This window comes from Biomphalaria glabrata, chromosome 15 (assembly GCF_947242115.1).
Source record: "Biomphalaria glabrata chromosome 15, xgBioGlab47.1, whole genome shotgun sequence".
Lineage (NCBI taxonomy): Eukaryota > Metazoa > Mollusca > Gastropoda > Planorbidae > Biomphalaria > Biomphalaria glabrata.
Window position 1 is genome coordinate 16,094,412 of NC_074725.1, and position 25,994 is coordinate 16,120,405.

The following is a 25,994-nucleotide window of genomic DNA, read 5'->3' on the forward strand; positions in this document are numbered from 1 at the left end:
AATAACAGAACAGAACACAATAACAGAACAGAACACAATAACAGAACAGAACACAATAACAGAACAGAACACAATAACAGAACAGAACACAATAACAGAACAGAACACAATAACAGAACAGAACACAATAACAGAACAGAACACAATAACAGAACAGAACACAATAACAGAACAGAACACAATAACAGAACAGAACACAATAACAGAACAGAACACAATAACAGAACAGAACACAATAACAGAACAGAACACAATAACAGAACAGAACACAATAACAGAACAGAACACAATAACAGAACAGAACACAATAACAGAACAGAACACAATAACAGAACAGAACACAATAACAGAACAGAACACAATAACAGAACAGAACACAATAACAGAACAGAACACAATATTAGAACAGAACACAATAACAGAACATAACACAATAACAGAACAGAACACAATAACAGAACAGAACACAATAACAGAACAGAACACAATAACAGAACAGAACACAATAACAGAACAGAACACAATAACAGAACAGAACACAATAACAGAACAGAACACAATAACAGAACAGAACACAATAACAGAACAGAACACAATAACAGAACAGAACACAATAACAGAACAGAACACAATAACAGAACAGAACACAATAACAGAACAGAACACAATAACAGAACAGAACACAATAACAGAACACAACACAATAACAGAACACAACACAATAACAGAACACAATAACAGAACACAACACAATAACAGAACACAACACAACTACAACAAAACTTTGTGGTGCTTAGTGTTTTTCTTTGTTTCTTTTCTAATGGTCTTAAGCCCTTGACAGCTGTTTCATCGTTTCCAACAGACCCTATATAGTTCGTCCATCGTGGTTCGATGATGACCACTTTTGTCATCCATGGGGCTGAGGGCTTTGCACTGGTGTCTTGTGCCTCCTCATGTGGCTGCTGAGACCTCTGTCAGCCCGGAAAGTTAGACTGCACGTAGTGGCCATTTTATTCCAGCTGGAGCTAGTGTCGTTTGCCTTGTTTTTCTTCTCTGGCGCCTTTCTTCTGGCATCGCTGTTCTCTTTTCCTCGCAATTTGTACGCCAGTTTTCACAGCGCGACGCCATGACGTTATGTGCTTCTGTCTCCCAGGTTGCTGGGTTTATGCTGAAGGCTGTAGTCAATTCTTATAGATATAAAATCTACATTTCTAGATCTACTATTTACACCTACGTACTATTTTGTTTCTTACCAGGTTTTATGATCATCACAGTATTACTGTTCTTCATTTGTTTTGTCACGGGTGTATTTATTCTATTCATCATCTACGACAACATTGACTGGTTGCTGAATAAAGTGCTCCAAATCTGGTAAATAAATACATTGCTTGATATTCAATAGATCTTTTCAATAAAAAAACATTTGTGCTCTACTGGCAAAAAAAAAACAACAACACCAAAACAAAATTCCGCAGATTGTGTTCAGATTGATGGTACAATAGTAGCTTAAGATGGGGTTTTACAAAGTCTTAAATGAGCTTAAGTCTTATCATTCGTCATCAAGAGGAAATAATTTGAGTTAAAGTCTTGAGTGAAAAGACAGATGTAAAGACTAGATAGCAATAACGATTGAAAAAACTTGAATGAAAAAATGAATACATTGGTAAAAATACTTGAGTGAAATCCTTGAGTGAGATATAAGATGAGTGAAATCCTTGAGTGAGATATAAGATGAGTGAGAAGACTTGAGTGAGATATAAGATGAGTGAAATCCTTGAGTGAGATATAAGATGAGTGAGAAGACTTGAGTGAGATATAAGATGAGTGAGAAGACTTGAGTGAGATATAACATGAGTGAGAAGACTTGAGTGAGATATAAGATGAGTGAGAAGACTTGAGTGAGATATAAGATGAGTGAGAAGACTTGAGTGAGATATAAGATGAGTGAGAAGACTTGAGTGAGATATAAGATGAGTGAGAAGACTTGAGTGAGATATAAGATGAGTGAGAAGACTTGAGTGAGATATAAGATGAGTGAGAAGAATTGAGTGAGATATAAGATGAGTGAGAATCCTTGAGTGAGATATAAGATGAGTGAGAAGAATTGAGTGAGATATAAGATGAGTGAGAATCCTTGAGTGAGATATAAGATGAGTGAAATCCTTGAGTGAGTTATAAGATGAGTGAAAAGACTTGAGTGAGAGTTAAGATGAGTGAAATCCTTGAGTGAGATATAAGATGAGTGAAATCCTTGAGTGAGATATAAGATGAGTGAGAAGACTTGAGTGAGATAAAAGATGAGTGAGAAGACTTGAGTGAGATATAAGATGAGTGAGAAGACTTGAGTGAGATATAAGATGAGTGAGAAGACTTGAGTGAGATATAAGATGAGTTAAATCCTTGAGTGAGATATAAGATGAGTGAAATCCTTGAGTGAGATATAAGATGAGTGAGAAGACTTGAGTGAGATATAGATGAGTGAAATCCTTGAGTGAGATATAAGATGAGTGAGAAGACTTGAGTGAGATATAAGATGAGTGAAATCCTTGAGTGAGATATAAGATGAGTGAAATCCTTGAGTGAGATATAAGATGAGTGAGAAGACTTGAGTGAGATATAAGATGAGTGAGAAGACTTGAGTGAGATATAAGATGAGTGAGAAGACTTAATTGAGATATAAGATGAGTGAAATCCTTGAGTGAGATATAAGATGAGTGAGAAGACTTGAGTGAGATATAAGATGAGTGAGAAGACTTGAGTGAGATATAAGATGAGTGAGAAGACTTGAGTGAGATATAAGATGAGTGAGAAGACTTGAGTGAGATATAAGATGAGTGAGAAGACTTAATTGAGATATAAGATGAGTGAAATCCTTGAGTGAGATATAAGATGAGTGAGAAGACTTGAGTGAGATATAAGATGAGAAGACTTGAGTGAGATATAAGATGAGTGAGAAGACTTGAGTGAGATATAAGATGAGTGAAATCCTTGAGTGAGATATAAGATGAGTGAAATCCTTGAGTGAGATATAAGATGAGTGAGAAGACTTGAGTGAGATATAAGATGAGTGAGAAGACTTGAGTGAGATATAAGATGAGTGAGAAGACTTAATTGAGATATAAGATGAGTGAAATCCTTGAGTGAGATATAAGATGAGTGAGAAGACTTGAGTGAGATATAAGATGAGTGAAATCCTTGAGTGAGATATAAGATGAGTGAAATCCTTGAGTGAGATATAAGATGAGTGAGAAGACTTGAGTGAGATATAAGATGAGTGAGAAGACTTGAGTGAGATATAAGATGAGTGAGAAGACTTAATTGAGATATAAGATGAGTAAAATCCTTTAGTGAGATATAAGATGAGTGAGAAGACTTGAGTGAGATATAAGATGAGTGAGAAGACTTGAGTGAGATATAAGATGAGTGAGAAGACTTGAGTGAGATATAAGATGAGTGAGAAGACTTGAGTGAGATATAAGATGAGTGAGAAGACTTAATTGAGATATAAGATGAGTGAAATCCTTGAGTGAGATATAAGATGAGTGAGAAGACTTGAGTGAGATATAAGATGAGAAGACTTGAGTGAGATATAAGATGAGTGAAAAGACTTGAGTGAGATATAAGATGAGTGAAATCCTTGAGTGAGATATAAGATGAGTAAAAAGACTTGAGTGAGATATAAGATGAGTGAGAAGACTTGAGTGAGATATAAGATGAGTGAGAAGACTTGAGTGAGATATAAGATGAGTGAGAAGACTTAATTGAGATATAAGATGAGTGAAATCCTTGAGTGAGATATAAGATGAGTGAAATCCTTGAGTGAGATATAAGATGAGTGAGAAGACTTGAGTGAGATATAAGATGAGTGAGAAGACTTGAGTGAGATATAAGATGAGTGAGAAGACTTGAGTGAGATATAAGATGAGTGAGAAGACTTAATTGAGATATAAGATGAGTGAAATCCTTGAGTGAGATATAAGATGAGTGAAATCCTTGAGTGAGATATAAGATGAGTGAGAAGACATGAGTGAGATATAAGATGAGTGAGAAGACTTGAGTGAGATATAAGATGAGTGAGAAGACTTGAGTGAGATATAAGATGAGTGAAATCCTTGAGTGAGATATAAGATGAGTGAGAAGACTTGAGTGAGATATAAGATGAGTGAGAAGACTTGAGTTAGATATAAGATGAGTGAGAAGACTTGAGTGAGATATAAGATGAGTGAGAAGACTTGAGTGAGATATAAGATGAGTGAAATCCTTGAGTGAGATATAAGATGAGTGAAATCCTTGAGTGAGATATAAGATGAGTGAAATCCTTGAGTTAGATATAAGATGAGTGAGAAGACTTGAGTGAGATATAAGATGAGTGAGAAGACTTGAGTGAGATATAAGATGAGTGAAATCCTTGAGTGAGATATAAGATGAGTGAAATCCTTGAGTGAGATATAAGATGAGTAAAAAGACTTGAGTGAGATATAAGATGAGTGAAATCCTTGAGTGAGATATAAGATGAGTGAAATCCTTGAGTGAGATATAAGATGAGTAAAAAGACTTGAGTGAGATATAAGATGAGTGAAATCCTTGAGTGAGATATAAGATGAGTGAAAAGACTTGAGTGAGATATAAGATGAGTGAAATCCTTGAGTGAGATATAAGATGAGTGAGAAGACTTGAGTGAGATATAAGATGAGTGAAATCCTTGAGTGAGATATAAGATGAGTGAAATCCTTGAGTGAGATATAAGATGAGTGAAAAGACTTGAGTGAGATATAAGATGAGTGAAATCCTTGAGTGAGTTATAAGATGAGTGAGAAGACTTGAGTGAGATATAAGATGAGTGAAATCCTTGAGTGAGATATAAGATGAGTGAGAAGACTTGAGTGAGATATAAGATGAGTGAAATCCTTGAGTGAGATATAAGATGAGTGAAATCCTTGAGTGAGATATAAGATGAGTGAGAAGACTTGAGTGAGATATAAGATGAGTGAAAAGACTTGAGTGAGATATAAGATGAGTGAGAAGACTTGAGTGAGATATAAGATGAGTGAAATCCTTGAGTGAGATATAAGATGAGTGAGAAGACTTGAGTGAGATATAAGATGAGTGAAATCCTTGAGTGAGATATAAGATGAGTGAGAAGACTTGAGTGAGATATAAGATGAGTGAGAAGACTTGAGTGAGATATAAGATGAGTGAGAAGACTTGAGTTAGATATAAGATGAGTGAAATCCTTGAGTGAGATATAAGATGAGTGAGAAGACTTGAGTGAGATATAAGATGAGTGAAAAGACTTGAGTGAGATATAAGATGAGTGAAATCCTTGAGTGAGATATAAGATGAGTGAGAAGACTTGAGTGAGATATAAGATGAGTGAAAAGACTTGAGTGAGATATAAGATGAGTGAGAAGACTTGAGTGAGATATAAGATGAGTGAAATCCTTGAGTGAGATATAAGATGAGTGAGAAGACTTGAGTGAGATATAAGATGAGTGAAATCCTTGAGTGAGATATAAGATGAGTGAGAAGACTTGAGTGAGATATAAGATGAGTGAAAAGACTTGAGTGAGATATAAGATGAGTGAGAAGACTTGAGTGAGATATAAGATGAGTGAAATCCTTGAGTGAGATATAAGATGAGTGAGAAGACTTGATTGAGATATAAGATGAGTGAAATCCTTGAGTGAGATATAAGATGAGTGAAATCCTTGAGTTAGATATAAGATGAGTGAGAAGACTTGAGTGAGATATAAGATGAGTGAGAAGACTTGAGTGAGATATAAGATGAGTGAAATCCTTGAGTGAGATATAAGATGAGTGAAATCCTTGAGTGAGATATAAGATGAGTAAAAAGACTTGAGTGAGATATAAGATGAGTGAAATCCTTGAGTGAGATATAAGATGAGTGAAATCCTTGAGTGAGATATAAGATGAGTAAAAAGACTTGAGTGAGATATAAGATGAGTGAAATCCTTGAGTGAGATATAAGATGAGTGAAAAGACTTGAGTGAGATATAAGATGAGTGAAATCCTTGAGTGAGATATAAGATGAGTGAGAAGACTTGAGTGAGATATAAGATGAGTGAAATCCTTGAGTGAGATATAAGATGAGTGAAATCCTTGAGTGAGATATAAGATGAGTGAAAAGACTTGAGTGAGATATAAGATGAGTGAAATCCTTGAGTGAGTTATAAGATGAGTGAGAAGACTTGAGTGAGATATAAGATGAGTGAAATCCTTGAGTGAGATATAAGATGAGTGAAAAGACTTGAGTGAGATATAAGATGAGTGAAATCCTTGAGTGAGATATAAGATGAGTGAAATCCTTGAGTGAGATATAAGATGAGTGAGAAGACTTGAGTGAGATATAAGATGAGTGAAAAGACTTGAGTGAGATATAAGATGAGTGAGAAGACTTGAGTGAGATATAAGATGAGTGAAATCCTTGAGTGAGATATAAGATGAGTGAGAAGACTTGAGTGAGATATAAGATGAGTGAAATCCTTGAGTGAGATATAAGATGAGTGAGAAGACTTGAGTGAGATATAAGATGAGTGAGAAGACTTGAGTGAGATATAAGATGAGTGAGAAGACTTGAGTTAGATATAAGATGAGTGAAATCCTTGAGTGAGATATAAGATGAGTGAGAAGACTTGAGTGAGATATAAGATGAGTGAAAAGACTTGAGTGAGATATAAGATGAGTGAAATCCTTGAGTGAGATATAAGATGAGTGAGAAGACTTGAGTGAGATATAAGATGAGTGAAAAGACTTGAGTGAGATATAAGATGAGTGAGAAGACTTGAGTGAGATATAAGATGAGTGAAATCCTTGAGTGAGATATAAGATGAGTGAGAAGACTTGAGTGAGATATAAGATGAGTGAAATCCTTGAGTGAGATATAAGATGAGTGAGAAGACTTGAGTGAGATATAAGATGAGTGAAAAGACTTGAGTGAGATATAAGATGAGTGAGAAGACTTGAGTGAGATATAAGATGAGTGAAATCCTTGAGTGAGATATAAGATGAGTGAGAAGACTTGATTGAGATATAAGATGAGTGAAATCCTTGAGTGAGATATAAGATGAGTGAGAAGATTTGAGTGAGATATAAGATGAGTGAGAAGACTTGAGTGAGATATAAGATGAGTGAGAAGACTTGGATGAAAAGACTTGAATAAACGAAGTTCCACGAACTCACATAACAGCCTAAGACTCTGGACAACGAAACTGACCTGTGACCAGGAAGCTAAAACTAAATCGCAGGAAGCAGCCATTTCATAAATGCTGCATCTAAACAACATTGCATTGATGCGAATAAATAATACTGCAAATTTTCTTTCTTTTTATTGTTTGCGGTTTATTTCAGGCCAGGTATCCTCGTAGCCATAGCACTTATTATTGTACAGAAAGTCTTGGCCAGATTTGTCTTTCTTCAAGGCGATGGTCAACATTTACGTCTGGATAACAGGTACATCTATAATTTATCTTTTTATACAAGCACATACAAGACAAACATTGTTCTCTGATTCATTACTGAAAATAACACATGTCGTTAATTATTATTATTATTATTATTATTATTACAATTATTATTATTAAAGCCGTTGTCTTTCGTGCACCTAAAACATTCTCAATCTAATCTGGTCGAGTTTCCGTGATACCTTTAGGTGCTCAGTAATCATAAGGTATTAGTCAAATCTCGAATTGAAAATTTCTTGTCATCACGAGGATTCGAACTCACGAAGCCAAGCGATTATGTCACTCAACCACACGTCCCAACAAAGTGTGCTAACATTTCAACATGATTCAGTTCGGTGTCAGCGGAGGTTTAGGAAGTATAACGTGAAATAGAACTTGTAAAAACAATTCTACTCTGACCTGCCCTGTTTCCTGAAAAAGATGAAAGACGATGTATTAACGATCTAGAATGGAACCCACAAGGGAAGAAAAAGTCTGGGAGACCAAACCATAGAGGCAGGATGGACATAAGCCCAGCTAAGGGGCATTGCCCAGAACATAGTCCGATGGCACTGTAGAGGCCCTATGCCCCACTGGAAGTCAAAATGATTAAGTCAAGTAAACCCCAACGGCCCGTCACTTGACACTTAAACGTACATAAGGAGAACGCGTTATTCATAAGCAGAAATTTTTTTCTTTCTGTTGGTGTAAAGGACTTGTGGTTCTAATATTTATTTCTTTATCATTATTTTGTTGTTTAGCATTAATTTTAAAGATATTCTTTTTTTTTCTTTCCAGACGTTTCTATTTCATCACCGCTTACTTTATGTTCTTCTATAACATCTTTCTGGGTATTGCTTCCTGCTTGTTGAGGATTGTCCAGTCAATAGCTGTTGGGATTCTATTCCTGGCTAGATTGGACACTAGCCCAATGCCAAGAAAATTTGAAGGTTTTGATCCAGGTAAAACATTTCTATACCTGGCTCCACTAGTTGTGAGGCCAGGGATTTATGCAGATTTTGTATGCAGTATATGTGTATGTTTAAATACATTTGTCTTTCGTGTATAGGTCAGTGATGGTCAAACTACTGCATTCTTCTTGGAAAGTTTGCCCATCACTGTTATATAATGGACAATTAAAAACAGTAAACAAGTTTTCAAAATATCAGACGAAGTGCAAACTAATTAACATGCAGGACAAGTGGAGTTCTGACCTCCTATTTCTCTTCTTTATTGTTTGATAAGAAAGTCTGAAACTCAAACTCTATTGGCTGCTTAGTTTGTTTGTTGTGTGTGTGTCACGTGTGTGTACGTGTAAAAAAAGTTTTCCTTTCAGACCTTGCGATCCATAGAGCAGATGATGTTAAGGTCATCTGTTTCTTTGGTCAACACTTAACAAGCAGGGTGTCATGTGGAAGGCACTACGACCAACCGTCTTAACTTTCCCAAACTCAAGTCAAGTACCCATTAGAATTTGTTGGACTCAGGGACGCCTTAAAAATCCCGAAATTCAAAATCCAAGTATTCATCGAGATTCGAACCCAGGACCCCAGGTTCTGACCAAGCCTTTACCAGTCAGTCACCGCGCCCCCCATGAGTGTGTGTGTATGTGTGTGAAATAATTGTGTGGTGTTGACCTCAAGTTGTGTTTCTAGTTAAATGCAATGAAAGTGAATGGTTACTGAATGGTTTCTGCTAGTGTTTCCAAGGGTATATTCCTCAGGCAGCGAGATAAATTGAAACCATATGCAATGGCGTAGGTAGCAATAGTGGGGGGGGGGGTGGGAGGGGGAAGAATTTGAAAATCCACCACGGTCCGCACTTGAGGGGGGCCCCAAATGAGTGTTTAAATTTTATTTTTCACTACATAATAAATATTATGCCATTATCTCATATCGTGATGTCGAATGTCCAAAAATGCAGGGGCCCTTAAAGAGGTCAAGCTCCCGGACTTCCAAATAATGGCAAATGCCTTGCCACTGACCTTATTGGTTTATTTAATTTATTCTTCTGCCACATATTAAAGTGCACTTGAAATCTTTATCCTTATCCTCTCCCAGGTTTCAGCGCCTATACAGGCTACATCCACATGGAGATGGCGCACACACATCCAGTGGTTCTCGTGTTTATACAACTGCTGTACACACTCAGTCGAGAAAGGAAGTCGCCTGGTTCGATGACAATGTCAAAGACTGAATGTGGCAGTGAAGTCAAGTCTGGTGTGTCTGGTATGTACATCTTTATTGTTTTTGTAAGAACCTTGAGGTGCAGTTCACTTTCCTAGGATCATCAAAACAACTGGAAGAGAGACCCAAAATATTAATACGCAATTAAAACATTCCATATCCCTCTCTGCATGTGGCTCCAAATAGTTACACTGGATCCTTCTGTTGATTCTCTAATATTTTTCATTAACAAACACAATTTGAAATGTGAAAATAAATTGTCTCATATATATGTATGCATAAAATGCAGAGCAATCATTTTTGCTAAAAGACAAAGTAAAAAAAAATGACAATTGGTTTTCTGTAACACACCTACACAATAATGCCATAATAGTTATGTGTCAAATTGTTAAAACAAAAATTCTAAATGTTACATATTGTATCTGTATGTATCTGTTGTGGTTTTCTGAAATAGTGAAATTCAAAAAAAAATAGCAAGCATATTTTATACACACAGATGTAAAGTTATTTACAAAAAAAAAAAAAAGTATTTATCCGTAATATATCACAGACGTTGAACTATGGCACAATGTGGCATGTAGCGACCGCCCATGAGTTTGTGTCCTTTATTATTTTTGCCGTATTTAATTTCTTTATTCAAGATATTCACGTGAGAAACAATAATCCTTCTAACATATTATTGCCAAAATGAATAAAGTGGGTCATACGTAATGCTCTGTCACTCTTATATCCCTGTGCAAAAATCTCGACCTGTATGGTGACTTGTATGCACTACGCAAGACAGCAGGGTTTCTGTCCAGGGCTGTTGCAAGAGAGGATTGGAGCCTCTTAAGCCCTCCTATTGAGTTTCATGATGATGATGACTTATATCCCTGTGAGTTTGAACTGACATGTATTTATGCACGATCTTTTGGTGTATTTTCAGAAGATATTAATCATGTGGTAATACCAATGAAGAAAGTTGTGAGAAACCGATCTGCCCAATTCAACTGGCTTGTTATCTATACCCTCCTACAGAACCCATCAGTAAGTTTGACTATTTGTAATTCATTTTCTGTTTCTCTTTAATTCGAACATTATAAACTTTAATTTGTGTTTCACTCGTCTGGTTATGGTGGTGTTCGAAGTGAAACAAGTTTAAGAATAAACTCGCAGCTATCTCTCACTTAAATCTCGGACTAGAACAAGAGTCTCAACTTTGAGAATATATTATTTTTAACGTAGACGTCCATATAGATTATAGAACAATTGCATCTGGAGAGCACAAGAAAAAAATACATGGAGAGCTACCAAATTTGGAAACCACTGCACAGTTCATCTCAGATATAGGACCACTTGTCTGATCCATCGTACATATAAATGAGAACGAAGAAGATCAAATGAAATGGTCACTAAGCTCATAATCTCATTGGCTTTTTACGTCTCGTGAGACGATCTTTTCCGCTTGCAAATTCTTGTGTGACTCAAGAGGCCAATCCTTGATACACAGCTGCTGTCACAGGTTGGGCTTCTGTAATCACCAGGCGCCGTTGCAATGTCACACTTCTCTCTACTATTGTTGTGTATGGCATCTGCAATCTGGGACCCTACCTTTATGCTCGCTCTCCTTGTGGATCTATCAGGTGCCACTGTTTCAGCTGCTAGTGTCGATTTTGAAGAGCTTCATGTCCCATTTGCATACATCCGTATACCGTAAACGTGGGCGACCATCGGCTCTCCTGCCTTCTGTTAGATCACCAAACAGAATTAACGTTTTTTGCTATCCTAACTGACAATACCAACGTTGATTTCACCCTTTTAAATAAAATTAATTTTTGGTTTTATAAACTTTAATTTGTGTTATATAAATAGAGCATGCATTCCAATATAATTATATACCTAATATAACATTTCTTAATTACATAAATAAAAGTTATTTAAGTTCAATCATAACAGGATAGCGAAAACCAATGAGCAAAATAAATAATCCCGTCGGAACTTGGAAAATAATTAATAATAAAGATTCAGAAAATCTTTACTGTAATTTTGTTTTCCATCTAGACCATCCACTAGTTACACTTTTTAGTCTCTCTCTCTCTCTATATATATATCTATATACATATCTATACCTCTATTGGTATATATATATATATATATATATATATATATATAATTTATATGTATTTATGCGTGTGTGTGTGTACATAATCTTTATTACATTCTGACCCTTCATTCTTTCGTAAGACGTTTATTGTGCACTAGAATAGGTTCTTGCTGGAGTTAGTGGAAAAATTGTAGATTCCCCGCCATTACAAGCAAAGGGGTTTGGGGGAGCGCTAGTAGCCGCCAAGCACTATTTCTGGTATTGAAAGCCAACAAAATGTATATTCTGAGGTATCTACACTGCATTTTTTTGCTATTAAAAAGTTTTATTTCAAAAACCTAATGTGCTATTCTTACTGCCTTAGACCCTCCCGCGCCGTTCGAAGCATTTGCCGTCAAGCTGTTTCCATAAAAATCTGTCCCTGGTAATGTCTGAAGCCTCTTCCCACCTACCATGAGGACCTCCATGAATGAGTGGCATCAAGTTGTACTAGGATATCATTGCAAATCTTCTTATGCGTAATTCATTTTGTCGGAGAACATGTTCCGCAAACTTCATGCGACGCTCTCTCACAATCTTACTAAGGGGTCGACTCCCAGTTCGGCATATGATTTCCTTGATTTAGACCCGATCTCTATAACTGACTCCTAAAATCTGTCTTAGCCATCTTTGTTGAGCCACATTTAGTGTTTTTCAATTTCGGCAGATGGCTTTTCACTGCACTTTATTAATGGAGCCCGGCCACTGGTAAAAATGTGTAACCTCTCTTGAATACGTTCTTGGAATTAAGTGACTGTAGTTTGCTTTAAATTTTATATCGAAAAGAGAAGTTTTATCGTCAAAATCATCTGTTGGGGGTTTTCCACCTCAAAATGCTCTGTAGGGAGATCTTAAACTCAAAGCCATTTGTAGGAGAGGGGTTTAAACTCAAAACACTGATTGGATTGGCTACGCTCAAATAATTTTAGTGTGTAATTTGCTTTTTTTTTATATTGAAGAAGTATTTTTAGCTCAAACCCCCCCTGAAGGGGGGTTTAAACTCAAAACCCCTTTTGGCAACGCTTAAAGCATTTTGAGTGCGTAATTTGCTTTTTTTTTCTTACACTGAAGATGTATTTTTTTAGCTTCAAACCCCCCTGGCGAGGTTTAAACTCAAAACCCCTTTGGCTACGCTCATAGATATTAGAGTGAGTAATTTGCTTTTATTTATATTGAATAGGTACTTTTTAGCTTCAAACTCCACCGGATGGGAGTTTAAACTCTAAACCCCTTTGACTACACTCATAACATTTTGAGTGTATAATTTGCTTTTGTTTTTATTATTAAAGAGGTATTTTTTACCTTCAAACCCCGCTGAAGTGGGGTTTAAACTCAAATCTAAGTCAAAACCCATTTAGCTACGCTCATAACATTTTGAGTGTGTAATTTGCTATTTTTATATTGAAGAGGGGGTTTATGGTATATTTTGGAGGGGGTTTACAATCAAAATCTTCCTTAAATGTACTCTTGGAATTTGGGGATTTTCGTTTGCATTTCTGTTTTGTTTTGTTTTATAGAAGAGGGGAATTTAACTGTAAAACCCCAGGTAGGGGTTTTAAACTCAAACCCCCCTGGTAAGGGTTTTAAACTCGAACCCCTCTGGTAGGGGGTTTTAAACTCGAACCCCTCTGGTAGGGGGTTTTAAACTCGAACCCCTCTGGTAGGGGTTTTTAAACTCGAACCCCTCTGGTAGGGGGTTTTAAACTCAAAACCCCCTTGGTTGTGCTGGGGCAAGTGATGGTTTAGTATTAAAATCTCATGTAAAATAAACAAAATCAAAGCAAAAAATCAGTCACTAAACTCCAATCCCTCCCTCCTAGGGAGGGGGATTTCATTTCGGGGGGGGGGGTGGGTGGTTTGAACCCCCCCCCTTGGCTACGCCCATGATATATGCATATATAAATGTACATTCATATCTCTCTCTCTATATATATATATATATACTATATACATATATGTGTATGTATATACATATGTATATGTATCTACACTTATGTATATATATAAGTATGTATATATGCATAATATGCATATAGATTTTTATACACCAGTATATACATATCTATATCTATCTATCTCTATATCTATCTATCTCTCTCTCTCCCTATATATATATATATATATATATATATATATATATATATATATATATATATATATATATACCTATATATATGGAATTAAAATACCACATTACTGCCGAGCATGCGTCCAAAAATTAAAATAGCTTATCTAAGGCTTACCGTTGCTTTCAATTTTATGATCTTACATCAACAATATTATATTATTTATAGCTAGACTAACTAAGACACAATTGCCCAATAGCCACACAGACAAATAAATAAACATTTTTTTCATCTCTATCTCTAGGTAAGGATGTACAGAAAAGGTTTTATCCAGTCCATGAGGAAGGCCGTCAAAGAAGGTCTCAAGATACCGATCAGTGACCAACCCATCACTGACTTTGATTTGGTCAAACTCCAAGAGGAGAAGGAGAGAGGAGACCATGGTTCTTCACATCAGACCAATTCATCCGATTTCTGTATATCGAATCTAAGAATGGCGTCGCTTCAGAATGTCTTATGATTAGCACCGTAGTTAGGTTTTGGTATAGACCTGATTTGATTAGTTCACTCAACTCAAAGACACAACTCAGTTTTGGGGATGCAAATCAATAAAGCTGTTAGGTATATAAAAGTGACACTTTAAAATGAAGGACATTCAGAAAAATATAAATTCAATACTGCTAACAGGAAGGGTCTTTGTTTTAAAACAAAGAAAGATAACTTGTGCCGTTATCAGTTACGCTGAATGAAGAACACAAGAGCCCAAGGAACAATTGTTGGACTATCGCTCTGTGATACATGGAAGTTTGTAAAACAATCATCTGAACATGTTAAATGTCCCGTGTAGTAAAGAAAATTGAATGAAACTTCATGACATGGTTGCCTGTGAGTTTGTAGATTGAATATGATGGTGCATGGTTGCCTGTGAGTTTGTAGATTGAATATGATGGTGCATGGTTGCCTGTGAGTTTGTAGATTGAATATGATGGTGCATGGTTGCCTGTGAGTTTGTAGATTGCATATGATGGTGCATGGTTGCCTGTGAGGTTGTAGATTGAATATGATGGTGCATGGTTGCCTGTGAGTTTGTAGATTGAATATGATGGTGCATGGTTGCCTGTGAGGTTGTAGATTGAATATGATGGTGCATGGTTGCCTGTGAGGTTGTAGATTGAATATGATGGTGCATGGTTGCCGGTGAGTTTGTAGATTGAATATGATGGTGCATGGTTGCCTGTGAGTTTGTAGATTGAATATGATGGTGCATGGTTGCCTGTGAGTTTGTAGATTGAATATGATGGTGCATGGTTGCCTGTGAGTTTGTAGATTGAATATGATGGTGCATGGTTGCCTGTGAGGTTGTAGATTGAATATGATGGTGCATGGTTGCCTGTGAGTTTGTAGATTGAATATGATGGTGCATGGTTGCCTGTGAGGTTGTAGATTGAATATGATGGTGCATGGTTGCCTGTGAGTTTGTAGATTGAATATGATGGTGCATGGTTGCCTGTGAGTTTGTAGATTGAATATGATGGTGCATGGTTGCCTGTGAGTTTGTAGATTGAATATGATGGTGCATGGTTGCCTGTGAGTTTGTAGATTGAATATGATGGTGCATGGTTGCCTGTGAGGTTGTAGATTGAATATGATGGTGCATGGTTGCCTGTGAGTTTGTAGATTGAATATGATGGTGCATGGTTGCCTGTGAGTTTGTAGATTGAATATGATGGTGCATGGTTGCCTGTGAGTTTGTAGATTGAATATGATGGTGCATGGTTGCCTGTGAGTTTGTAGATTGAATATGATGGTGCATGGTTGCCTGTGAGGTTGTAGATTGAATATGATGGTGCATGGTTGCCTGTGAGTTTGTAGATTGAATATGATGGTGCATGGTTGCCTGTGAGTTTGTAGATTGAATATGATGGTGCATGGTTGCCTGTGAGGTTGTAGATTGAATATGATGGTGCATGGTTGCCTGTGAGTTTGTAGATTGAATATGATGGTGCATGGTTGCCTGTGAGTTTGTAGATTGAATATGATGGTGCATGGTTGCCTGTGAGGTTGTAGATTGAATATGATGGATAATGGTTGCTTGTGAGGTTGTAGATTGAATATGATGGTGCATGGTTGCCTGTGAGGTTGTAGATTGAATATGATGGTGCATGGTTGCCTGTGAGTTTGTAGATTGAATATGATGGTGCATGGTTGCCTGTGAGTTTGTAGATTGAATATGATGGTGCATGGTTGCCTGTGAGTTTGTAGATTGAATATGATGGTGCATGGTTGCCTGTGAGTTTGTAGATTGAATATGATGGTGCATGGTTGCCTGTGAGGTTGTAGATTGAATATGATGGTGCATGGTTGCCTGTGAGTTTGTAGATTGAATATGATGGTGCATGGTTGCCTGTGAGTTTGTAGATTGAATATGATGGTGCATGGTTGCCTGTGAGTTTGTAGATTGAATATGATGGTGCATGGTTGCCTGTGAGTTTGTAGATTGAATATGATGGTGCATGGTTGCCTGTGAGGTTGTAGATTGAATATGATGGTGCATGGTTGCCTGTGAGTTTGTAGATTGAATATGATGGTGCATGGTTGCCTGTGAGTTTGTAGATTGAATATGATGGTGCATGGTTGCCTGTGAGGTTGTAGATTGAATATGATGGTGCATGGTTGCCTGTGAGTTTGTAGATTGAATATGATGGTGCATGGTTGCCTGTGAGTTTGTAGATTGAATATGATGGTGCATGGTTGCCTGTGAGGTTGTAGATTGAATATGATGGTGCATGGTTGCCTGTGAGTTTGTAGATTGAATATGATGGTGCATGGTTGCCTGTGAGGTTGTAGATTGAATATGATGGTGCATGGTTGCCTGTGAGTTTGTAGATTGAATATGATGGTGCATGGTTGCCTGTGAGGTTGTAGATTGAATATGATGGATAATGGTTGCTTGTGAGGTTGTAGATTGAATATGATGGTGCATGGTTGCCTGTGAGGTTGTAGATTGAATATGATGGTGCATGGTTGCCTGTGAGTTTGTAGATTGAATATGATGGTGCATGGTTGCCTGTGAGGTTGTAGATTGAATATGATGGTGCATGGTTGCCTGTGAGTTTGTAGATTGAATATGATGGTGCATGGTTGCCTGTGAGGTTGTAGATTGAATATGATGGTGCATGGTTGCCTGTGAGTTTGTAGATTGAATATGATGGTGCATGGTTGCCTGTGAGGTTGTAGATTGAATATGATGGTGCATGGTTGCTTGTGAGGTTGTAGATTGAATATGATGGTGCATGGTTGCCTGTGAGTTTGTAGATTGAATATGATGGTGCATGGTTGCCTGTGAGGTTGTAGATTGAATATGATGGTGCATGGTTGCCTGTGAGGTTGTAGATTGAATATGATGGTGCATGGTTGCCTGTGAGTTTGTAGATTGAATATGATGGTGCATGGTTGCCTGTGAGGTTGTAGATTGAATATGATGGTGCATGGTTGCCTGTGAGTTTGTAGATTGAATATGATGGTGCATGGTCGCCTGTGAGTTTGTAGATTGAATATGATGGTGCATGGTTGCCTGTGAGTTTGTAGATTGAATATGATGGTGCATGGTTGCCTGTGAGGTTGTAGATTGAATATGATGGTGCATGGTTGCCTGTGAGTTTGTAGATTGAATATGATGGTGCATGGTTGCCTGTGAGTTTGTAGATTGAATATGATGGTGCATGGTTGCCTGTGAGTTTGTAGATCGAATATGATGGTGCATGGTTGCCTGTGAGTTTGTAGATTGAATATGATGGTGCATGGTTGCCTGTGAGTTTGTAGATTGAATATGATGGTGCATGGTTGCCTGTGAGGTTGTAGATTGAATATGATGGTGCATGGTTGCCTGTGAGTTTGTAGATTGAATATGATGGTGCATGGTTGCCTGTGAGTTTGTAGATTGAATATGATGGTGCATGGTTGCCTGTGAGTTTGTAGATTGAATATGATGGTGCATGGTTGCCTGTGAGTTTGTAGATTGAATATGATGGTGCATGGTTGCCTTTGAGGTTGTAGATTGAATATGATGGTGCATGGTTGCCTGTGAGTTTGTAGATTGAATATGATGGTGCATGGTTGCCTGTGAGGTTGTAGATTGAATATGATGGTGCATGGTTGCCTGTGAGTTTGTAGATTGAATATGATGGTGCATGGTTGCCTGTGAGTTTGTAGATTGAATATGATGGTGCATGGTTGCCTGTGAGGTTGTAGATTGAATATGATGGTGCATGGTTGCCTGTGAGTTTGTAGATTGAATATGATGGTGCATGGTTGCCTGTGAGTTTGTAGATTGAATATGATGGTGCATGGTTGCCTGTGAGGTTGTAGATTGAATATGATGGTGCATGGTTGCCTGTGAGTTTGTAGATTGAATATAATGGTGCATGGTTGCCTGTGAGGTTGTAGATTGAATATGATGGTGCATGGTTGCCTGTGAGTTTGTAGATTGAATATGATGGTGCATGGTTGCCTGTGAGGTTGTAGATTGAATATGATGGTGCATGGTTGCTTGTGAGGTTGTAGATTGAATATGATGGTGCATGGTTGCCTGTGAGGTTGTAGATTGAATATGATGGTGCATGGTTGCCTGTGAGTTTGTAGATTGAATATGATGGTGCATGGTTGCCTGTGAGGTTGTAGATTGAATATGATGGTGCATGGTTGCCTGTGAGTTTGTAGATTGAATATGATGGTGCATGGTTGCCTGTGAGGTTGTAGATTGAATATGATGGTGCATGGTTGCCTGTGAGTTTGTAGATTGAATATGATGGTGCATGGTTGCCTGTGAGGTTGTAGATTGAATATGATGGTGCATGGTTGCTTGTGAGGTTGTAGATTGAATATGATGGTGCATGGTTGCCTGTGAGGTTGTAGATTGAATATGATGGTGCATGGTTGCCTGTGAGTTTGTAGATTGAATATGATGGTGCATGGTTGCCTGTGAGGTTGTAGATTGAATATGATGGTGCATGGTTGCCTGTGAGGTTGTAGATTGAATATGATGGTGCATGGTTGCCTGTGAGTTTGTAGATTGAATATGATGGTGCATGGTTGCCTGTGAGGTTGTAGATTGAATATGATGGTGCATGGTTGCCTGTGAGGTTGTAGATTGAATATGATGGTGCACTCTGTATTAAAGTCTACGCCCATGCCTCCTTATGAGTGTGGATTAGGTCATATATCATCTACAAGGAATGTTTTTACTGGTCTCAATTGTACAAGTGTATTAAAAATAATTCCAGGATTACTATCTAGTGGAAGCTTAGATATTGAAAAAGCATATAAATTTTTAAAAAAATCAATGCATACCTTATGTTTGAATAATATAGTAAACTAAAAATTAATTGTTTCTTAAAAAAAAATTGACTACAGTGGAGATCATTTGCGTCACCTCACTTACCAGCCATACAGATATGTGCAAATTTTTACTTTGAAATAAATGATTCAAATTTTGACTTGAGTTCTATCTTTTGACTAACTTTTTTTCCCAATGAAGCAAGTGTAAGCTAACAGTAGGCATTCTTAACATGTGACTGTACAAAAAGGTTCTTTAAAAATAAATTCCTGCTTTATAACTAGAATGAAGTTCTATTTTTTATTTCTTGTAAACAGTAAGAAGTTCTCTTTCATACCTTGTGATGATGTGAAGGTCTTTTGTTTTGTAGCCCACTGTTAAAGAGGGTGTCACGTGGCACCAACCGACTTTACTTTTCCTTTAACTAATGGACTCAGAGGCGCTCAAAGATCCCGAAAAAAAAAATCCCAGACTTTGAAACAGGGACGCCAAGTTATGGAAGCCAAACGATCTACCACTCAACCACCGCGAGTCACATTTATTTCTTGTGATGTTTCATTCTTGCAAGGAGACTTACCAGTAAGCTCTACATAGTCAAGGTCTCCTATTAACAGTCCAGATAATAAGTTCTCCATGAGACACGGTGCAAAGTGTTCATGTGTGTCTTTTTATTGATACTATTATTGATTGATTGATTGATTGATTGGTTTGAAATAATTGATACAATTTTAATAAATATAAACCTCGTTTTTAAAAAGTAAAAGAATTTTATATATTTTACCTGTTGAAATAGCAGTCCAGGCTCCACACAATTTCTAGTTTCTATTGGGAGTTTCCATGGCAATAGGAGGAATTGTGGGAAAAAAACTGAAAAAAAAAAACCCACAAAAGAGAAGAGGATAGTAGCTGTATGTTTTATTTTTAGAATAAAGTAATCAGGTTTTTTTTCCTAGATCTTACATCTACTCACTTCGTCTGTCTTGAATGTCTGGTACACATTTTTGTACACGTTAGTCCTCTCACTTCCCACTCAACTGGTCAAGTTTGAAACTTTGCACAGTTATTTATCTTCTTATCTTATATAATACAGACGTTACTTCAAAAAAAAAAGATGAGTACGTCCTACGCGTCATGCATTTAGTCATGCATATTAACCAATATCCTAAATTTTGCTAAGTCACTGGTTTTCCTGGCTAACTCATTTATCCTATCAAAAGATTAATCAATATAAAAAATATTCATTTTTATTAATGTATTAGTGGTAATTAATTAATATTGTTTTTATATTGAAAATAGAAATAAATCTTACACTAGTGAGAGATATGGCTGTAAATGTGAAGTCCTTTCCCTGAGATAAGGTTCGTTTCTTCTTAAACGTATTTCTTTACATTTTGCTTGCTTTCTGTCCTTTGATGTTTTATGGATCTGTCACACTATTGCATGGGAACACAGACCTTTTACAGAAGTCATTACAAAATAAAGGTCATCCATACAGTTAATAGCTAATGCTCACTATTAGATCTAATGATAACAGAAAGAGTTATCAATGTTTTATGAACGTTTGTAAATAGGTAGATTTGACGACGTTTTATTCAAATTAGTTCTCACCAACTCTAAACGGTTTCTATTTCTGATGCCTAGAAAAAAAAACAGCCAACCACATGCATCGGCAAACTAAAAATCAGTTAGCAAATCACCAATATTCTTCATTTGATCCTTAAAAGCCTGTAACGGTATTGAGATACAGAGCCAGACTTCTAGATAGCTACCTCCTCGATGTCCAAACTCCGGCCTTCGGACCATATCCGACCCAAAACTCGTGCTATCCTCAAAACCTCTAACCACAATGTATATATTAACCGTATTATTATTATTTGGACTAAATATGTGAAACTATGTAAACATGTTCAGTATTTTGTTTGTTAAAAAATCAACTTATATATGTAGGAATATAAGGGAAGATTGATGCCTTAGCTAATAGATCTCGATCGCTGTTAAGTTTATTACCAGAATAAACAAATATTCGTGTCCTAAAATTATGTGAACAATAAGATAGGATGTTAATTAAACAAATAAAATACAGCAGCTGCCATTGAAAAGAAACTCGGAATTCGCCTCAAACGTCGAGGTAAAGTATCTTTTTTTTTCTCGTCGCCTCAGCACAGGACATTGAACCAAAAGATGACGACACAGACAAGTAAACAAAGTTACACACTAGACACTGTTTGACCTGCTGTCAATACGCGATCTAATCCAATGGTTCTCCAACTGGAAAACGCGTACCAGTAAAATGTACTTTTCAAGTAAATGTTGTTCAGTGCTTCAATTATAAAATATTTGTTATCATGGTTTACAAAACGTAATGTTACACAAAGAGGTTCTCGTATAAAGCATTAAAAGACCATAAAAAAAGTACACGCCTTATTTTTACCGGAACATGACTGGAAAATGAAATTATGCTTATAGTTACTCGGTGTTCAGCGTATCAGATTGATACGTGCCTTGGTCATGGTGACATTCCCGTTGCGCGTGCTAGTCCTGGACTCTGCAGAACTAGAAAGGAATATCACAGCCATAAAGTTTAGATGTTACTAGATTTCACATACAAAGATCACATCACATATAAAGATCATCTTATATACGCGGAAAAAAAACAAATAGGATTACCATGGCGACTGGGTCCATGATGAACTTCTGACAACTGTTGAAAACACAATTAAAACTATACGGTCATATAATGTGATCCTCAGACGCTCGCAAAGACTTTACAGCAGGGAACAGAACCAGGTAAAAGAAAGAGACAGAGAGAGAGGAAAACAAAAGAAGCGATGGGAGGAAAACATTTATGCATGGAACAGTTCCAGGGGAAAGAAAGCGAGGCAGACGAAAGAAAGGAAGGGAAGACAATATCCAAGAATAAGCAGGTCTACCATTGAAAGTGATACTAAGACTGCAAAAGACACAAAAGAAGGGAGAGAGACGCCTTTACAGATGAGGTGTGATGTCTCACCAGTCCAACAGACTAAAAGAAGGTGAAAGCGAAGTTGATAGATACTGCTACTGTTCCCATCATAAATGTCTTTCCAAGCCCTGTGGATCTTGCCATATGACCCTACAGCCTAAGCTGGCGTTTTGTTTTTCGACAGTGATTAGAAGGTCCTCGCTAGTTTGATCTGGTTTAGGGTTTCCTCGTTTGTGAAGCTGTCTTTAGAGAAAACATCGAAATAAATATATTCAATGTAAGAGGGTAATTTGGAGATGAAAAGTTTGAGAACCGCTGCAGAAATTTTTAGAGCTATAGAAATAGTGCATCGAGCTGGAAGTCGCTGTGCTGCCGGATTAAACCAGACGTCTCTCTTTATTCTCTTATAAAACAAACAAACGAGTCAATGGCGTTCTAAAACTGTTGCACTATTGATTTCTTCTAGATATCTAAATAACAGTTGCACTGTGGGATTGCTATTTATTTAAAACTTAAACTGTCTCGGAAAATAAGTACATCAAAGTGGAGGGGGGGGGGGCTAATACACAACAGTTAATAAATTTAAAAAAAAAAATTTTTTTTTAAAATTTAAAAAGTGTGCGTGTGTATGTGTGTATGTGTTTGTGTATGTGTGTGTGTGTGTGTGAGAGAGAGAGAGAGAGAGAGAGAGAGAGAGAGAGAGAGAGAGAGTAGTGAATAACTTAGTGTCAGTTCCATAAGTGAGGATGGACCTGGCCGACGAACATCAAGAATTCAAACTTTGAAACTAGACGTACGCTTTGACTCTTAAACTTCCGCCTGGAAAAGGAAATGAAACGAATAGCTTCATCGTTGTTTCTGCTGGAACTGTTTCCGGCATGACGCAATCGTACACTTAAAACTAGCGGTCGACCTGCTGAAACATTCTACAAAATATCGATAAAGAATTATATTAACAAAGAGAATTAATTCTGGGTTGATGTGAACAAAATCATTTGAAAAGAAACTGAACAGTCACACAAACAAGAGCCGTTGCTGACCATGTATTTTTTTTTTTAGGTAAAAGGACAGAATTGTTGCAGTTGCTGGAAGCTGTGGCGTAGCTAGACGTTCGCCATCATTTGGGGACCGGGGGGCTTCATTTCTTTTAAGGCCCCAGCATTTGGTGTAATATTTAATGTAAAAAAACACTCATTTGGGGTCCCCCTCAATTGGAAACCCGGAGGGATTTTAAAATTCTCCCCCTCCCTCACCACACCCTAGCTACGCCTCTGACTGGAAGAGGAGAGGAGGGAGCGAATTTTGTTTTATGGAGATTTATTACAAAGTTAAAAAAAATTTTACTACATATCTTTCACCCATCGGCAAAAGATTATTGTATTTATATATAGGTCACTCTAAATATAGAACTCGGCGTCACAGACCCAGTTGGCAATGTCACATATGTAAATAGTTTTCCGGAGGAGGGCGGCAGCTCCAACGTAAACAAGAGACGATCTTAAAAGAATTTACTTGTGTGTAAATCTATGGCAAGCACTCAACGAAAGAAAACGAATACCAGAGGATGTTTTTATTAACAGTTACAAAATACACAGACACTAAGACAGTGACTTCAGCCATCAATACACGAGTTGTCTTAAGTTCAACCAGTCCTTTCCTACCCAAACATTAATAACGACTGCCGACACACTTCCCACGTGTCGCCCCTGGTCTTTAGTTCAGTTCTCTGGTAGCACGTTAGACGGCTTTTAGCTCCAGACAGCTCATTTTAGCTCCAGACAGCTGAGATCTCTTGCTGATCACCTCAGCCGGATCTAAACTGTCTTTCTTGCTAGTATCCACATGTCGTCGATCAGTCGTGTTGCACAGTGCGCTGGTGCAGATCATAGGCGTTGGCGCGGGAGAAGTTATAGCAATAGTTGTTAAGAATTGAAGACTCAATCGTAAAGGTTTCAAGGTTACTTCATAGTCTTTGATGTGGTGCAACTGTGTTGTAACTACCTTACTCTAAAAAAAAAAATCAATTAAATTAACAACTGTCCTTGTGAAACATGTTTTGATTGGTCCCGAATAATTAAAATATAGCGTAATACAGAATACATAATGCTATCAGTTTTACTAAACTTTTATTTTTATTTTGCGTGTAAATAATATGCGGAAATCGAAATTGAAATAGTATATGTATATTTTTTAATTTAGGACATTTCTTACATGTTTCAATGTCTTTGCTTCATTTATTAAGATTTGTGATATTTTTGTGCAAGGGTTGGACCGGAGCTGTGAAAGATTTGTTTATTGACAAGGTTGTAGTTTACAGGCGCCAGTGTTATGGTGTGTGTGTGTTTCTATTGTGGCGGTGGGAAGAGGTAAGCAATTGGTTGGTGGCTACGTAGTGTGAATTATGCAAGATACGCGGCATTATCGTCAGCGGTCTCAAGTGGAACAGACGACTCCAGATTGCAGGAGTGAAAAGAGGTGTAAGTGTAGTATTTTTTTCAGAATACCATATTAAAGTTATTACTCAATTTATTTCATTTTTCCTCAAGTTGAACTTGTTTAAATTTGGTTATAAAGGTCCACAAATAAGTTATTCATGTTATTTCAGGCTTTACAAGTTAAAATATAATACGCCTACAGCGGTTTAGTTGTCTACCAGCAGTTTGGTGCTACAAGTCAACGACCATCAACAACAACCAGCCAATCAGATCACTTCTGAAAATAAGAAAAGAATTCAGGATGAGTGCAACAACAAATTTTCAATTACCGAATCAAGAGTCCATAAAACTTGGTCTCAAGCTTCACGTGGACATCTAGTGGACACCCATTGGCCTCCTTCAGGCGTGACGACTATGGCCCTTCAGGAACCAAATCGTCATAGTAGGGCCGAACACGGACCTGTGACGTGGCAATTAGTGGTCAGTGGAGCCAATAGCTCATTGCCACGTCACATGTCCAGGCCTACTATGACATCTGGTCTCGGCTCATCTCATGGAGGACGAGAGGAGAGTCTGGTACGTTGTCGCCCACATAGCAGCTCCTCCCACCAACCCCCTTCCCCTTAATTTCATGCAGCCGATGTGATTGAAGCTTTCTGGCTAGAACGCCAGATACTCTCCTATGTTTATCAGTGTTCGTAGTTACGCGGGACGGAATATCTAAGTTACGCTTGAAGACCAGGAGTTAGACTGATTGCCAGAGGTTATTTGAGACGCAGGACATTGGAAGCAATTTATAGATAATGAAGTGTTTATAATAATATATCTATTACCACTTTCGGCAAAAACAACATAACAGTCTGTCAAAAAGGTCGTAACCTAGAACCGGGGGGTTGGTTCAGTTTTTTCATTCAAATCATATTACTAGTCTTGCTTAACAGATATATTTTAAGTGATTTTAATATTGTAATTCAACCGTATAATTATACTTGTTAGAATTCGAAGATTTATTTTGTTGTGTATTTCTATTCGTGGGTGTATCTGTGGGCCTACAACTGTGTCACGATACGTCAATGGAAAAGGTCCGCTGACTCGGCGTCTTAAAACAATGGCCTAGGGAACTACAGTGATCGCCACAAAGTGCTTACAGTAGGATAAAGAACAAATTCAAAACTCTTATAGTAAGAGAGAATATACTTGAGCAAAGAACACCCAACAAGCATCTTACCAACTCTCATCAAGAGCCAAACGAAACATGAAGCCTGAGTATCTCATCCTAAACACATTAACAGCTTACGAAAACGTTAAATTGGCATAGTCTCAATGAAAGCCATACCTGGGTGAAACACTTGACGTACTAGCTAGAGGTGTCATAGAGTAATATTTGGCGAAGCAGGAAGTAGATCAGGCACAACCATCATCATAATA

At 37.3% G+C, this 25,994-nt stretch overlaps 2 protein-coding genes across 4 annotated transcripts in view; one reads left to right on the forward strand and one right to left on the reverse strand.

Annotated features, from left to right (window-relative positions):
• The window catches only part of LOC106055693 (stimulated by retinoic acid gene 6 protein-like), a 30,109-nt gene extending 15,090 nt beyond the window's left edge, over positions 1-15,019 (forward strand). Inside the window, exons 11-16 of one of the 3 annotated variants that reach the window (XM_056013202.1) lie at positions 1,257-1,371; positions 7,369-7,470; positions 8,259-8,422; positions 9,521-9,688; positions 10,572-10,672; positions 14,139-15,019. In XM_056013202.1, coding sequence (XP_055869177.1) covers positions 1,257-1,371; positions 7,369-7,470; positions 8,259-8,422; positions 9,521-9,688; positions 10,572-10,672; positions 14,139-14,354 — 866 coding nt within the window. In that variant the 3' untranslated portion in view covers positions 14,355-15,019. The remainder of the gene's footprint in view (positions 1-1,256; positions 1,372-7,368; positions 7,471-8,258; positions 8,423-9,520; positions 9,689-10,571; positions 10,673-14,138) is intronic. The other 2 variants (XM_056013203.1, XM_056013204.1) reach the window with 2 other exon arrangements.
• On the reverse strand, positions 14,703-18,962 carry LOC129923178 (uncharacterized). Its single transcript, XM_056013069.1, has one exon. It carries the CDS (start codon positions 18,960-18,962, stop codon positions 14,703-14,705), a length of 4,260 nt encoding a protein of 1,419 aa, XP_055869044.1.
• Positions 18,963-25,994: the final 7,032 nt, after the last annotated feature.

Coding starts and splice junctions, on each gene's coding strand:
- LOC129923178 (XM_056013069.1), bottom strand. CDS start 18,962: ATGCACCATCATATTCAATCTACAACCTCACAGGCAACCATGCACCAT.